This window comes from Neoarius graeffei, chromosome 3 (assembly GCF_027579695.1).
Source record: "Neoarius graeffei isolate fNeoGra1 chromosome 3, fNeoGra1.pri, whole genome shotgun sequence".
In the NCBI taxonomy this organism is placed as follows: Eukaryota; Metazoa; Chordata; class Actinopteri; order Siluriformes; family Ariidae; genus Neoarius; species Neoarius graeffei.
Window position 1 is genome coordinate 88,156,796 of NC_083571.1, and position 18,024 is coordinate 88,174,819.

The 18,024-nt window shown below is 42.7% G+C and overlaps 1 protein-coding gene across 1 annotated transcript in view; it reads left to right on the forward strand.

Annotated features, from left to right (window-relative positions):
- The window catches only part of adcy1a (adenylate cyclase 1a), a 112,330-nt gene that overhangs the window by 29,317 nt on the left and 64,989 nt on the right, over nt 1–18,024 (forward strand). The window contains exons 3-5 of the mRNA XM_060917612.1: nt 8,004–8,122; nt 10,828–10,939; nt 17,428–17,555. Of these exons, the coding sequence (XP_060773595.1) occupies nt 8,004–8,122; nt 10,828–10,939; nt 17,428–17,555 (359 nt within the window). The remainder of the gene's footprint in view (nt 1–8,003; nt 8,123–10,827; nt 10,940–17,427; nt 17,556–18,024) is intronic.

Here is an 18,024-nt window from a genome sequence, read left to right on the forward strand (position 1 = left end):
GGGAGCAGTCAGAGATTAGGTACCTTGCTCAAGGGCACTTCAGCCCAAGGCCGCCCCATGTTAACCTAACTGCATGTCTCTTAGGCCCTAATCACACTACAGCTCAGGATGGGTTTGCGAATACTTGGTGACGAAAAACTGGTAGCATCACCACCAATTGTGCAACACACGGTGATTGTTCTCAGAGCTTCGTGAGTTGTTTTTTGGTGTGTCTCCACCTCATGAGTGGCCAAAAACGTCATAAAAAATTTCAGTGCATGCATTGAAATTTGATGGCGATGTTTTCGCTGGCAAATTAAGCGGTGAATACTCGCAGATGGGTTTGGGAATATTTCCCGAAGCTCGGGGAACCTTCAGGGAGCCTCTTGAGATGTATTTGTCTTGAATCCATGTCCCCGATGCTCGCGGGAGCCTCATCAACACAGTGGCTCGGCACAGCCTAATCTTTGCCGAGACTGGAAAAGTGCATTTACATTCTGGGATCCTTCGAAGTGCGTTGTGTGTACTTAGGATCCAGTTGTTATTGGAAACACCTGATGCTGATTTGAGTGCAATCAGCACACGCATATGAGGACGCTGTTTTCACAGAGATTTTGCAAGTATTCTGTTAGGTGTGTGCCGGGAGATGGATGTAAGTTCAGGAAGTCCATGTTTATTAGCAGGCATGATATTTACAAAAACAAAACACCAACGAAACCGAAAGCAGAGTCATAAACATGGCTAGAAACAAACATGACAGTGATAATGATAATACTTCGTGAAGTCTCTGTGTCCTTATATGTGTGTGCTGATTGTGGTCAAATCACCATCAGGTTTTTTTCATAATGACTGGATCCTGTGAGCGAGCGTGGCCACTCGAATGTACGGAGGCGTAACAGTCAAGTATTCGCTTGCTGTGTGACCACAACTTTTAGCTCGCCTGTATATCACCATGCACCGTCACTAAAAACGCCTCATTTTCATCAATAACCCATCGCAAAGCATCACGAGGTGTTGTGTGACCATAGTTTTATCAACAAGGCGTTTCCACCCACAGAACTGTCTCACACTCACTGTTCTTTGTTTTTCGTACCATTCTGCGTAAACTCTAGAGACTGTTGTGTGTGAAAACCCCAGGAGATCAGCAGTTTCTGAAATACTCAAACCAGTCCATCTGGCACCAACATCCATGCCACAGTGAAGGTCACAGAGATCACAATTTTTCCCATTCTGATGTTTGAAGTGAACATTAACTGAAGCTCTTGATTTGTATCTGCATTATTTTATGCCTTGTGCTGCTGTTAAGGGATTGACTGCATAAAACAGCAGGTGTATGGGTGTTCCTAATAAAGTGGCTGGTGAGTGTATAATCACTCTTTACAATGGTGGTGAGCAGAAAAGCATCTCTGCATTCACAAAACATCGAACCTTGAGGTGGATGAGCTACAAGAGCAGAAGACCGCATCAGGTTCCACTCCTGTCAGCCAAGAATAGGGATTTGAGGCTATCATGGGCACAGACTCACCCAAACTGGACAGGTGAAGATTCAACACAAAATCACCTCGTCTTTTTCTAGTCTACTTCTTCTTGAAGCTCTTGAACTGTATCTGCATGATTCTACGCATTGTGCTGCTGCCACATGATTGGCTGATTAGATAACTGCATAAAATACAAGAGATACAATAAAATCCGATATACAGTATACACTGCCCAGCCAAAAAAAAAAGAAAGAAAGAAATCCCCCCTCCCACACACACACACACACACACACACACACACACACACACACACACAGGATGTTGGGTGGAAGTGTAATGTGCTCACCGAATTAGAATTCAGATCATATTCAGACCAGAGGCCTAATGGGGAAATAGACACGGTGGATGTAAAATTCAAACAGCTTGCAAAGCTACAAGGATAACAAACATAACAAATTCTTCAGAATATATAAATATCTGCACATGCAGTATTTTCCAGTACCGTTGTGAATGCTGAGTGAACAGCTCACACATTTAACTTGAGGATTTTCATAAAACATAGCTCCCGCACATACCAGTTCGTCAGTGCCTTGTTGGGTACAGAAGTAAATGATCACAGACTGATTTGAACTAGAATGAGGCTAATATTTTGTTGGACCGAGTTCAGCACACATATGGGGTGGCATTGTTTCAAAAAACCTTATGCAACATCACAACATTTATTTCCATCCAGCACTGCGTTAATTTTTCACCAAGATCTTGGCTTGATGACGGGAGAATCAAACCACTGCGTAAAGTCTATCGCAAAGACTTTCAATGGGGTTAAGGTCAGGACTCTGTGGTGGCCAGTTCATTGTGAAAATGATTCCTCATGCTCCCTGAACCACTCTTTCACAATCTGAGCTCTAATTTTATGCCCATGTGATCAGGGAAGAAAAAAATCCATTGATGTGATAACCTGGTCATTCAGTACATTCAGGTCGTCAGGTGACTTCAATTTATTGCCACATAACGTTGCTGAGCTTCGACCTGACCAACTGAAGCAAGCACAGATCACAACTGCCTCCGGAGGCTTGTACAGTGGCCACTATGCATGATGGGTGCATCACTTCATGTGCTTCCCTTCTTATCCTGACACGCCCATCACTCTGGAACAGGATAAATATGAAACCACATGACCTTTTCCATCGCTCCAGTGTCCAATCTTTACGGTATGCTCCCTAGCAAACTGAATTATTTTCTTTGGATTAATCTGACTAACAAGTGGTTTTCTTACAGCCGAACAGCTGTTTAGTCCTAATCCTGTGAGTTCTCATACCATTGTGAGTGTGGAAATGCTCTTACATTCAATATTAAACCTAGCCGTGAGTTCTACTGTTCATTTTTTACGATTCAGCTTCACCATGCATTTGTGTGATCTCTGATCGTGGTCAGTCAAGAGTTTTTTTTCCCACCATATTTCTTCCATAAAGTTGATGGTTCACCACTATCCTTCCAGGTTTTAATCATGCATTGGACAGTTCTTTAGCCAATTCCAGCCATTTCAGCAACCTCCTTATTGTTTTCTTTGCTTGATGCAGGCCAATAATTTGACCCTTTGACACACAGTAACACCTTTTACACAGGATATGTCTTCTGACATGGTTGTTTAAGAAATGAGAAGCTACTCACTGCATCAGTTAGGGTTAAAATAATTGTTGCCAGCTGAAACACATTAATCACTGCAGTAATTATCCAACCAAAGGTTCTTAATTGTTAGCTTATTTAAATCCAAATGGTGACTTTTTTGGCCAGGCAGTGTACATAAGAAGAGAGAGAGAGAGAGAGAGAGAGAGAAATAATATGTAGTACACAAGACAGCATGCCATTGTGCCAATGTAAAGTGATAATGTGACAGTGGAAAAAAAAACCCAATGGTGAGTGGGAATGTTAATGATCTCGCTCATAGCCTATTTAGAAACCTAACAGAGAATGGGCATAAACTGTTCTTTAGTCCGTTTGTTCAGCCCTGCAATAACCTGGCGACTTGTCCAGGGTGTACCATGCCTCTCACCCATAGTCAGCTGGGAAAGGCTCCAGCTTGCCCACGACCCTGTAGAACAGGATAAGCGGCTACAGATAACGGATGGATGGATGGATGGATGGATGGATGGTCTGTTTGTTCATTATCGGATGCGCCAAATCATTTGTCAGATGTGGAAAACTGTTTGTGTATTGGATGACTGAAGATTGGGGTGATTTTGTGAACTTTCCTTAGGCACTGTTTGCTTGTATGAATGGGAGTCTTTCACCACACACTGAAGAGCCTTGTGGTTGTTGTTGGTGCAACTGCCATACCATACAGCGATCCACCTAGCCAAGATGTATATCTCTTCTTAAAAAAGTTCTTATTATACACAACTGAAGAAATTTTCACTTACTTATGATGTTTCGATGTCTTTCTTAGCTGACATCTTGATCAAATCTAACGCTTGGCGTCTCTGGCCATCGCCGGATGGTGCACGTGACCACGTGATGGTGCACGTGCTGCATGAATCGGGACGTAGGGACATACCAACTCAGTCATACGTGGAATCAGCTGATTTGTAGATCATGTGCACCATCCAGCAGTGGCCAGAGATGCCAAGCGTTAGATGTGATCAAGATGTCAGCTAAAAAAAAGACATCGAAACATCATAAGTAAGTGAAAATGTCTTCAGTTGTGTATAATAAAAACTATTTTAGGATTAGTAATCAACCAACTGGATGAAACTTTTTGTGATAAAAGACATATATCTATAGTATAGTGGTAGAAGTTGGTGAAGATGTTAGGGTCCAGTCCAAGCTTCTTTAGCTTCAGCAGGAAATAACGTTCCAGGCAGGAAGACATTATTACAGTCTTGGTATGAAGGGACCAGATGAGGCCATTGGTCTTCCTGACTTCTTCCACAACCGTATTGATATTCCAGGGCTTACTTTGGTTTTCGATACATGTCTCGGCCAAGTTTGGCTCATTTGCTGATCGCCTGAGTGTCTGCCTGTCTCATGTTGCCTATTGCTCCTTTGGTTTGTCTGTGTTTGCATCATAACCTGAGTGCTTTGCGAAAACTAACAGCAAAGCCACCTCGATAACAGAGTACTGGTGTGCGTAGGCACTGTCATGGTTGTGTTTTGTTGCACGAAACAACTCTATTATAGAACAGTTTTCTTTACAGGGAGCAACCAATCAGGTCAGTTTCCGATTTGATCCCCATAAAAAATAAAATACAGCTCGGGTGTTACGAGTTGCAACATTAGAGGAAGTACATTAGATAATGCAAGTAGAAGAAGCAGAGAAAGGTCTAAGTGTGAAGTCGAAAGTTCACATTTCATAAAATCATATCATAGATAGATGGATTGACACATCAGTCAGACAGATCCTTTACTCCAGCTTGATTATTGCCACAAATACACCAACATTCCTATTCTATATAGCCCAACCAATCCCAGTCCAGTCCAAAGCTCAGTTTCAAACAGCTCTCGAAAGTCTCTTCGAGCAGGTGTCCTGACTCACTGATAACAGCATGCTTAATCAAGAAGACATTTATCACCTGCTTTTAGCAATGCGTGGCTGACGACGAAGTGTAAGTGTTTCCAGGGAAACTTACCTCTGCCATGCCAACCAACTCCAGTGCCGAGCTGTGATCTCCCACTGATATCACCCACTTAGCAGTAATCAGAAAAGTAATGAGCCAACCCTTGTCAACCTAAAACACGTGCACCCCAGATCACTCCAGTATCATTTCGATCAAATTTTAAAACTTGGGAATAAGACAAATGGTGGGATGGAACAGATTGTGATAATTCTACTTACAGTGATATGTAGGAGTACAGTTTCCTTCAAATACCTACATAAGAAGCAAAAAATAATTTTAGTATCCTGCTGTAATTCTGCATTGCATTGCATTTCAGTAATACCCTATATGGCCAAAGGTTTTTGGACATCTGAGCATTACACCCATATGTGCTTTTTGAAAATTGCATTCCGAAGTTGGCCTACTCTTTGCTCTTTACTGGGAAGGCTTTTCACTGGATTATGGAATGTGGATATGGGAGTTTCCACCCATTCAGCCACAAGAGCATTAGTGAGCTCAGGCACTGATGTTGGGTGAAGGGGCCTGTTGAGGGACTCTGCAGCTCTGCGCAGAACACTTGAGTTCTTCCACACCAACCTTGATGTGCAGGGGCATTGTCATGCTGGAACAGACTTGGGTTCCATAGTGAAATCTTAAAGCTACAGCATGCAGCTAGCATGCATTCTTTACAACTGTGTGCTTTTACCAACAGTTTGAGGACGAACCACGTATCACTGTGATGATCAGGTGTCCACATATTTTTGTCCATATAGTGAATGAGAGATCAAAATTCATAATGAAGTTTAATGCTGCATTTGATTTACCTGGGAAGTGGGGAAAAAATGGATGCCTCCATGTTTGATTTTTGTTAGCAACAAGCTAGCCAGTGAATAGTGATGAGTCGTGTGTATTTTCTTCCTCAACACAGTGAACTTTATAGATGAAATGTTATAGCTTTAACAAGCTAATATATCTGATTGATATGCTGATTGCTCTGAAGCAAATACTTGTATCTAAAATAATAATAAAATAAATGTTTATGCTTACATTTAAAGGTAAGCATAAAGTTAAACTACCGTGAGTTGGCCTAGTGGTTAGCGTGTCTGCCTCTTGACCGGGAGACCGGGAGTTCTACTTATGGTTGGGTCATACCAAAGACCATCATAAAAATGATACCTACTGCCATCTGGAAGGCATGCTGCAATACAGATGGGGGTATGGAGTCAAACTCTTGCAGTTACCAGAGTAACCCTAGCAATGTAATAGGCAAGAAGTTGAGGGCTATAGAAATGGAGATTGGTGCCACACCCATGCGCCTCAAAGAGCTGGGTAGTACTGGGACAGGAGACTGCCTGGGAAGACCAGATTCTGACATGGGAGGTACTTTAATAAAGGTAAACTATGTTGTTTACGCTGAAGCTGTGAGCACCCATGTTGATTGAACGCAGTTGCTGAACTAGAAGGAACTCCAAGTTGAGGAGAATACCCTGAGTTTCTGAGAAGGAATTCCAAGCGAAGGGGCCATTTTCTTTGTTTTTTCCTGGTCTGCAATTGGAAAATAAGTCAAATGCAGCAAAAGATACAACTGCAGCCACATCAACCTTCATCCATCCATCCATTATCCATAACCACTTATCCTGTGCAGGGTTGAGGGCAAGCTGGAGCCTGTCCCAACTGACTATGGCCGAGAGGTGGGGTGCACCCTGGACAAGTTGCCAGATCATCGCAGGGCTGACACAGAGACAAACAACCATTCACACTCACATTCACACCTACGGTCAATTTCGAGCCACCAGTTAGCCTAACCTGCATGTCTTTGGACTGTGGGGGAAACCGGAGCACCCGGAGGAAACCCACACGGACACGGGGAGAACATGCAAACTCCACACAGAAAGGCCCCCGTCGGCCACTGAGCTTAAACCCAGAACCTTCTTGCTGTGAGACCACAGCGCTAACCACTGCACCACTGTGTCACCCGCCACATCAACTTATTTTTAGAATCTCAAAACCCAAGCTAAATTTTTTAGGCTTAGTATAATCCATGTACAGTTCTGAACCACAGTCTATTGTTGTGGGTTTAATTCCTCTATTACCAGCACACACACACTCAATTTGAATATACTTTAAGTTACAATTAAGTTAAGCTAATTAAATTGGCATTATTACTACATACTATCCACTGTTAGAAAAGGGTTCTTTGGATGATTTAATGGCTCTCGCTTTCCAAAATTCTACATGCATCCTATTCTGAAAGAGAAAACCTCTGGTATTGTGTTCTGCACAGAACGTTTAAGAAGGAGAAACTGAAGAACAGAAGAAGTGTGGCACTACTTGAACAACAACAACAACAACACAGAGAAAAAGACAGATTAATAGATAGCATTATAACTAGAGTAAACTGATGGTTTGTTCATCTGAGGATCCAAGATTTGTAGTTTGCAGAATCCTGTTTCGAAGGGAATATCTCATCTCATCTCATTATCTCTAGCCGCTTTATCCTGTTCTACAGGGTCGCAGGCAAGCTGGAGGCTATCCCAGCTGACTACGGGCGAAAGGCGGGGTACACCCTGGACAAGTCGCCAGGTCATCACAGGGCTGACACATAGACACAGACAACCATTCACACTCACATTCACACCTACGGTCAATTTAGAGCCACCAGTTAACCTAACCTGCATGTCTTTGGACTGTGGGGGAAACCGGAGCACCCGGAGGAAACCCACGCGGACACGGGGAGAACATGCAAACTCCGCACAGAAAGGCCCTTGCTGGCCACGGAGCTCAAACCCGGACCTTCTTGCTGTGAGGCGACAGCGCTAACCACTACACCACCGTGCTGCCCTTGAAGGGAATATATCCCTTATAAACAGATTGGGGAGGTCAAGGTTATGGGTAGGGCCTGTTTATATATGCAAAGCAGTATTTATTTAGTTATTTATTTATCTTCTTATAGGAACGCCTCCTAATGAGTCTGCTACCCAGAAATGTTGCCATGGAGATGAAGGAGGACTTCCTCAAACCACCAGAAAGAATTTTCCATAAGATCTACATCCAGCGTCATGACAATGTGAGGTACAGAGAGAGAGAGAGAGAGAGGATGGGTGAAAGAGTTAATGAGAGAGAATTGACAGTTCATTGACGATAGGTGTCACTTCTGTTGCACATAAATGGGGAATGAGAACACTCAGTGAGTCAGCAGGAGTCAACTGCTCTTCACTCACTCATGCAACCTCATGAGTGTGGCTCGCAGCCAAAGTCTGCACAGCTCCCAAAGCTATCCCTATCAACTCAAGAGCTGCTCAATTAGCTCTCACTGCCCACACACGTTCAGAGAGAGACGGAGAGAGAATAAGGTGGAGGTACTGGGAGAGTCATAGCACAGAAAGCACACACACACACACACACACACACACACACACACACACACACACACACACACATCACAGAGACGATTCACACACTGCCAGTCATTTGTAAGATCATGTATATAGACATTGCCTTAAAGAACAGTGAGTGAATGGCAGTGATGTATAATGCATTAGCATTCCCAGCACCGAGCAGCTGGAGGGTTTCGGAGTTCATCCCAGGGTTTGCATATGATAACCTATTTTCATAGGACTCTGAACTGAATATCCCAATTTTGAGCCATTTCTGTATGTATAATCAAGACCCTTAAGCAGCGTTATATTCAATAGTCATATTTAAGTAAAAGTAAAGACCACTTTCTACTAAAAATTAAGGTAACTCATGACCTACTTAGAAGTTTCTGATGTTAAATGTTGGCATTACATGGTTTTGTTGAATACTCGATTTTGATTGGTCAGTGACAGCGTTCGATGGTCTGTCATTTCTGTATAACAGATCGTTGCTCTGGACCACATCATTAGTGGAAGCAATAAAATAATTTTTAAATCAATATTTTGTGTCAAATTATTGATTTATTTAGAAAGTAACCATGTAAAAAGCAGGATAATGTACAGCCATTGTCGCGAAATAACCCTCTTCTGGATGATGCAGGACCCCATCATGAAGTCAGGGTTTATTTTGTGATGTTTATTTCGGATGCTGTGTAAAACATAAATAACAAGTGTCGCAAGGCAAAACAAACCTCGCCCGGCAGCACTTATGATGAATATGAAGGAAGATATCACGAGAAAACGATTTTGACCTTTTTGGTGACCTTGACCTTGATTTTGACCTTGTGTGTGAACATACTTGGCCAATAAACATGGTTCTGATTCTGATTCTCTGCTGCTCTCAGCCAATCACAGCACACTCTACTGCTTACTGCTCTCAGCCAATCAGAACACACCGTACTGCTCTCAGCCAATCAGAACACACTGTACTGCTCTCAGCCAATTAGAACAGACCATACTGCACGATTGTTACACTCTTACATTCTTACAGCATGATAACAGTGGTTACCGCCTCTATATGAAGCAGTAGCCACAAAAATCTTGACCTTGACTGGATGACCCCCAAAATTTTGGAGGTTCTATTTGAGACCAATGCCCATCTATCCTGAAAGTTTCATGAAGATTGGTCCAGCCATTTTCCCGTCACATCATTAACAAACAAACAAACCCGACCGAAAACAATACCTCGCCCACTGGTGGACTCCATCCCGGGCAAGATAAAAACAGAATATGATGATTTGCAAATCATGGAAATCCTATATTTCATTGAAAATAGTACAAAGACAACATATCAAATGTTGAAACTGAGAAATGTTATTGCTTTTTTTGGAAATTATATGCTCATTTTGAATTTAATGACAGGGGTATGTTTACCACTGTGTTGCATCACCTCTGATTTTAATGACACTCCATAAATGTTTGGGAACTGAGGAGACCAATGGCTGTAGTTTTGAAAGTGAAATGTTGTCCTATTCTTGCCTGATATACAATTTCAGTTGCCCAGCAGGGTCTCTTTTTTCTTATTTTGCGCTTCATAATGCACCAAATGTTTTCAATGGGAGACAGGTCTGGACTGCAGGCAGGCCAGTTTAGCACCTGGACTCTTTACTACAGAACCATGCAGTTTTAACTTTGTACTATGAGCAATGAAATATCGGGTTTCCATGTTTTGCAAATCATCACATTCTGTTTTTATTTACATTTTACATAGCGTCTCGTTTTTTTTTTTTTGGAATTGGTGTCATACATTATCCCTTACTTGGGTATGAAAAATAATCATAATGCTGTATGATGATAGTATTACCATGTTTATATGTGCTTATGTATGGTCAAAAATGAAAATTTTACCGTTAACAAAATTCTTTTACCCCCCCTTTTGACAATGTGTTATAGATACAGTAACTGTATCAGCAGTAAAGACAAATACATTATGCTTTTAAATATACTTGTGAAAGCAATATCTAAAAATCTATATAGTTCCTTTTTTCACTACAATTACTACTTTAACAGAATGTCTAAGTACTGAGTCTGTTTAAGTACTATGTTACAAAGCAGTGGCTCATCAGTAACTGAAGGTGGGACAGAGCATCATCATTTATATCAGCTGTTTAACAAATGTTCATTTTAAATTACACTGAAATACTAATTACCGTTTTTGAGGGACCAGCGATTTAAAAAACAACAACAACAACAACAACAACAAAAACTTACTATTAGTTCTGTTAATTTGCCTTTCTAGATGTTGCAAAATTGTGGGCCAGTGCAATTATTGGCCCGTTAGAGGACTGCCTGATCTCTAATTTGTTAATATTACTGGTGTGAATTTAGATAACCAACATTCCATATTTTCCTTCCCTTTAGTATCCTGTTTGCAGACATTGTCGGGTTCACCAGTTTGGCTTCTCAATGCACAGCTCAGGAGCTGGTCAAATTGTTGAATGAACTCTTCGGAAAGTTTGACGAGCTCGCCACAGTAAGTCCTCATGTGCCTGCTCTGTGTGTGTAAAAGAAAGAGGGATGTTGTCTTATATACAGAGACACACGTGAATTTATTGTTAATATGCTTACTCAGATTATGGCAATGATATCTGTATATCACCATATCATAAACTTCATTTAAAAGCTTTCTTCTCCAAGGTAGATAAGTTTACAGAAAACACAACACATACAGTTATTGTGTGCACAGATAATTAGTACTTTTATATGGGGATTTGATGCGCAGATTACTCTTGAACAGCTTGAAACGAAACATGTTTTTTGGTAGGTTTAGGTATTTTGCTTTTGACTGGTTAGATGTATGTAGGTATTTTTCTCAACCAAGTTTAACAGAAAAAAACATGCACAACTTATCTGCCGCACCTTATATACATTGGATGTCACCATTCTGACACAAGCACATGTTGCATAGCAGTGCAGCGTGACATGAAGAACGTTCTGCATGTCATATTCTGCACCAGTGTAATTTAACCAAGCTGACTCTTTCACTATTTGTATGTATTGATATGTAATGAACAATTTTACCTTTTTTTTAACATATTGAACATTGGGCGGTGGTGTAGTGGTTAGCACTGTCGCTTCACAGCAAGAAGGTTCTGGGTTTGAGCCCAGTGGCTGACAGGGGCCTTTCTGTGTGGAGTTTGCATGTTCTCCCCGTGTCTGCGTGGGTTTCCTCCGGGTGCTCTGGTTCCCTCCACAGTCCAAAGACGTGCAGGTTAGGCCAATTAGTGGTTCTAAATTGACCGTAGGTGTGAATGTGAGTGTGAATGGTTGTTTGTCTCTACTGTATGTGTCAGCCCTGCGATAACCTGGCGACTTGTCCAGGGTGCACCCTGCCTCTCGCCCATAGTCAGCTGGGATAGGCTCCAGCTTGCCTGTGACCCTGCACAGGATAAGTGGTTACGGATAATGGATGGATATTGAGCACTGCGTTTTCATGACATATGATTAGACTTACCATGCTCCTAAACTTTAAGTTTGTAAGCAGGTTTGCAAGTCACATGGTAACACAGTAGCTGGATTTCCATTGCAGTTTTGCACAAAATAGAAGTGATATTTTAAATATTTCAACAAAATGCAATTGCAAAAGCTCTGTGTTTCTATTAAGTGATGCTTGTTTCATTCTGTTCCGTTTTCTAAGATTAAACCATACAGAATGGACGGTTAAAGCTTCACTTGTTTACGTGTATAACTTTATTGAACAAGCGGTCTTCACATAACATTCAGCTCTTGCCAGCATTACTTCCATGGTCTGTGTCACACTCTAAGCGCTCCCCGGAACAACACAAACTAGGAACAACAATTCTATTGTTACAATGCCATTTGCTTTTCATGTCATGTGACTCAAATGCGAGAAAAAGTTTCCTTTTCAATTTTGCGAAATATTGCTTTATTGAATCATCGGAAAAAAACAGCTGAAAAACTTTTTTGCAATATTTGAGAGTTTGGCGGCACGGTGATGTAGTGGTTTGCACTGTTGCCTCACAGCAAGAAGGTTCTTGATTCAAGCCCAGTGGCCGACAGGGGCCTTTCTGTGTGGAGTTTGCATGCTCTCCCCGTGTCTGTGTGGGTTTCTTCCGGGTACTCCAGTTTCCCAAACAGTCCAAAGACATGCAGGTTAGGTTAATTGGTGGTTCTAAATTGACCATAGGTGTGAATGTGAATGGTTGTTTGTCTCTATGTGTCAGCACTGAGATGATCTGGCAACTTGTCCAGCGTCTACCTTGCCTCTCGCCCATAGTCAGCTGGGATAGGTGCCAGCTTGCCTGTGACCCTGCACAGAATAAGTGGTTACGGATAATGGATGGAATTTCAAATTGCACATTAAGCAGGCTAATGGAAACACAACTAGTATGGTAACATGGGTATTCTTCAAACATGGAAAGTTCCTGTATTCTCCTGATCCGGAAGTATTTACAGAGTATTTTGAAAATACCTGTGTTACTATACCATGTTCCAGCATGACTTTCAAACCTGATTGTTTTTGCAGAGATGTGGAGAAGTTATGCTTTTTTCATGAATCTAAGAATATTTAGTGAAAAGCACCGACTTTACATATGAAGTAGGAACTGTTTTATTGCAACGATTTATTACATAACAAACTTATTTAAATGGATGTAGACTAGTTTGTGTAAATTCCTGTACATTGGTACAGAATGTGCCATCCAGAGCATTTGAGTGAAAGTTTGGTACACTGCTTTAAAACATATGCTTGAGCCAGAAAGTTGATATTCGACCTATGGAAAGTGTCCCAGATACATGGTGCTACATACAGTATATACTGTCCATGGTGCTGAAGCACTGACTGTGCTTCTCACAGTAGGATGTAATGGTGCACCAATACAGGAATCATACACAGGCTAGTGTTCCTTAGGTTTCTCATCTCATCTCATCATCTCTAGCCGCTTTATCCTGTTCTACAGGGTTGCAGGCAAGCTGGAGCCTATCCCAGCTGACTATGGGTGAGAGGCGGGGTACACCCTGGACAAGTCGCCAGGTCATCACAGGGCTGACACATAGACACAGACAACCATTCACACTCACATTCACACCTACGGTCAATTTAGAGTCGCCAGTTAACCTAACCTGCATGTCTTTGGACTGTGGGGGAAACCGAAGCACCCGGAGGAAACCCACGCGGACACAGGGAGAACATGCAAACTCCACACAGAAAGGCCCTCTCCGGCCACGGGGCTCGAACCCGGACCTTCTTGCTGTGAGGCGACAGCACTAACCACTACACCACTGTGCCGCCCTCCCTAGGTTTCTATTTTAATTAAATATTAATATTAGATTTGCATTTGGCAGCACGGTGGTGTAGTGGTTAGTACTGTTGCCTCACAGCAAGAAGGTTCTGGGTTTGAGCCCAGTGGCTGACGGGGGCCTTTCTGTGTGGAGTTTGCATGTTCTCCCCGTGTCTGCGTGAGTTTCCTCCGGGTGCTCCGGTTTCCCCACAATTCAAAGACATGCAGGTTAGGCTAATTGGTGGCTCTAAATTGACCGTAGGTGTGAATGTGAGTGTGAATGTTTGTCTCTGTGTCAGCCCTGCGATAACCTGGCGACTTGTCCAGGGTGTACCCTGCCTCTCACCCATAGTCAGCTGGGATAGGCTCCAGCTTGCCTCCGACCCCGCATAGGATAATCGGCTACAGATAATGGATGGATTTGCATTTTTATCCTGGTGTAAGGGTTTGAATTTTAATATACATTATATATCCAACAATAGGTGCTAAAGAAGGCAACTGGACTTGCTTGAAATTCTTGAAGATGCATCACCTCTCATCCGAAATTGCTTCTTCAGTTCTGTCTGACTAGTGGGGAGTTCCAGGAATTTATTTATTTAACTCCCCACTAATCAGACAGAATGGGTGGCATGGTGGTGTAGTGGTTAGCACTGTCGCCTCACAGCAAGTAGGTCCTGGGTTCGAGCCCAGTGGCTGGTGAGGGCCTTTCTGTGTGAAGTTTGCATGTTCTCCCTGTGTCTGCGTGGGTTTCCTCTGGGTTAGGTTAATTGGTGGCTCTAAAGAACATAGGTGAGAGTGTGAATGGTTGTTTGTCTCTGTGTCAGCCCTGCGATAACCTGGCAACTTATCCAGGGTGTACCCCGCCTCTCGCCCATAGTCAGCTGGGATAGGCTCCAGAACAGGATAAGCAGCTACAGATGATGGATGGATGGATAATCAGACAGAACTGAAGAAGCCTTTCGGATGAGAGGTGAAGCATCTTCAAGAATTTCAAGCAAGTCCAGTTGCCTTCTTATCACTTACTTATCACTATGACCTGGATGACTGAGAACCTTCATAGACACTATATGGCCAAAACTTTGTGGACAGCTGACCATAACACTCAAATGTGTTTGGTCAACTTTCCATTGCAGATTTATCCCCTTTACTGTAATCATAACCTCCACTCTTCTGGGAAGGCTTTCCACTAGATTTTGGAGCGTGTCTGTAGGGATTTGTGATCATCTCATCTCATTATCTCTAGCTGCTTTATCCTGTTCTACAGGGTCTCAAGCAAGCTGGAGCCTATCCCAGCTGACTACGGGCGAAAGGCGGGGTACACCCTGGACAAGTCACCAGGTCATCACAGGGCTGACACATAGACACAGACAACCATTCACACTCACATTCACACCTACGGTCAATTTAGAGTTACCAGTTAACCTAACCTGCATGTCTTTGGACTGTGGGGGAAACCGGAGCACCCGGAGGAAACCCACGCGGACACGGGGAGAACATGCAAACTCCGCACAGAAAGGCCCTCGCCGGCCACGGGACTCGAACCCGGACCTTCTTGCTGTGAGGCAACAGCGCTAACCACTACACCACCGTGCCGCTCGATTTGTGATCATTCAGCCACAAAAGCATTAGTGAGGTTGGGCACTGATGTTGGGTGAGGAGGCTTGGGGTGCAGTCAGTGTTCCAGTTCATCCCAAAGGTGTTCAGTGAGACCACTCGAGTTCTTCCACTCCAAACTTGGCAAACCACGTCTCCATGGACCTCACTTTGTGCACAGGTGCATTGTCATACTGGACCAGGTTTGGGCCTCTTAGTTCCAGTGAAGGAAAACTATAAAGCTAGAACATACAAAAACATTCTACACAGCTGTGTGCTTCCAAATCTGTGGCAACAGTTTTGGGAAGAACGACATACGGGTGTGATGGTCAGGTGTCCAAATACATTTGGCCATAAAGTGCGTATATACTGACCCAAACACTGCTTTTTTCCTGGCATCCTTACATTTAACACCTCAGTTCGAATCTGCTCATTCTTTTTGTCTCTCATTTTATTTGTTACTCTACTGTTCATATCTTTCTGTCACCCCTCTCTCTGTTTCTTGGGATCTGTCACTTTTTATTTTATATACACCACACATCATGTTACTTTACTAAATCCTGTTATTTTACAAAGAGATTTTATAAAGTGTTTTGCATGCTAATATTGTCAAAAGCAACAGCTTTTTCTTTCGTCTGAAACACTGGCAGCAGCTAGAAAATATTTCTAGCACAGATGGTGTGTGTGTGTGTGTGGGTAGGTGGTTGCATGCTTGATGTGACAAGGGGTTTCCTTTCTTACTGAGGCAGCTCTCTCTCTCACACACACACACACACACACACACACACACACACACACACACACACACGCACATTATTGTTACTGTATATTGAATATTGTTGAACATACGTGTTGAAGAAAACCATCATTCAAAACGCTTGCAAAGACGTGTGACTCATTGATTTAATGACAGGATGTCCAAATTAAAATTAGTATCATGTTGTTCAGGTGGCAGATGTTCCCTCAGGCCAGGATCAAATTTGCTTTCAGATATTCAAATGCGAGCTCCGAAGTGGTGCAACAGAAAAGTGTCTGGAGATTATTGTCTGGAGATAAGCGAGTTCAAGTCCCGTCGATGACCCAGTTGTCCATGGGTGGGGTCCCCGTGCATGTGCTAGTGTTCTCTCTGCCTGGTTGGTAGCTCTTTCGAAGAAGCCAACAAGCCTTGATTTGTCACACAGACTTAAACACACAGTGAAATTTAACCTCTGCATTTAACCCGTCTGAAGCAGTGAACACACACGAGTGAGCAATGAGCACACACACACATACCCAGAGCAGTGGGCAGCTATGCTACAGCACCCGGGGAGCAGTTGGGGGTTAGGTATCTTGCTCAAGGGCACTTTAGCCCAACCTCAGGCCATGGCTGCCCCATGTTAACCTAACCACATGTCTTTGGGGGAAACCGGAGCACCCGGAGGAAACCCACACAGACACGGGGAGAACATGCAAACTCCACACAGAAAGGCCCCCATCGGCTGCTGGGCTCGAACCCGGACCTTCTTGCTGTGAGACGACAGCGCTAACCACTACACCACCGTGCTGCCCTTGTAGGATAGTGGAATAAAATGATTGATTAAAAATATTTAATTAGATGAACAAATTTGCCAAATGTCAGACTTTAGGTTTCATCCTGAGTGATGAAATGAAACAAAAGGTCACGTATCTGTATAAAGAGCTACAGTATAATAGGCCCGAATCTGTGCTCTCTTTCTCTCTTTCACTTTGTTTTGCTTTCCTCAACCTGAGTGGGAGGAAATCTACTTCAATAGTTTATCACAGGAATTGTAGCAATGCCCATGTTTGGCATATTCACTGAGCAGCACACACACACATGCTCACACACACACACATGTATGAACAAGCACTCTCATTTATTAGAACAATAAAAATCCATTTCTGGCTGATTAGCTGGCACATTATTCAGTCACTACTACTAACAGGAAAGATGTGTGTGTAGTTCAGACGGTGAGGAATGTGTGTATGGAGTTTAGTGTTTAATAAGAAATCAGGAATACATGCTGAGATAATAGAATAAAATGATGACGAGCCATCACTCTTTTGATGGAAATACGATACTACGTATTTTTCTTTTTCTGTCTCCTTCTCGTGTGTGTGCGACTAAAAGGAGAACCACTGCAGGAGGATAAAGATCCTGGGGGACTGTTATTACTGTGTGTCGGGTCTGACCCAGCCCAAAGCTGACCATGCCCACTGCTGTGTGGAAATGGGACTCGACATGATTGACACCATCACGTAAGTGTGTACCTGCCTTATTTCCTAACACACACTTTTCTGTGACAGTACACACTGTTCATTGACATAGTTTATTCTTGAAGCATCTTTTTTTTTTTACAGATGGTTCATTTGGATGTGAACGGTTTTCTTTCATTCATGCATTTTCCTCAATTGTAATTTATTAAAACATGTAACTCAAACCTTTTGCCTTTCGAAATGCAAGAGATACCAAAATCTTTTGCACGCCAGCAAAACGTAACCAGCTTTACTGGGACGCACATGGATACATGCGGAAAAATTGCACTAAACGATTTCCACTGAATTCTACTGAGACAGTTTTGTTTGTAAGCAAAAAGAATGTAGAAGTGTTTATAGCTCACACTGTCACAGAGGATTTTTGGAAAATGAGAAAGACTAAAACTCTCAAATTGTATTACTATATTTAGAGCAGGTATTACTACTTAGAGTGGTGCTTGAAAGTTTGTGA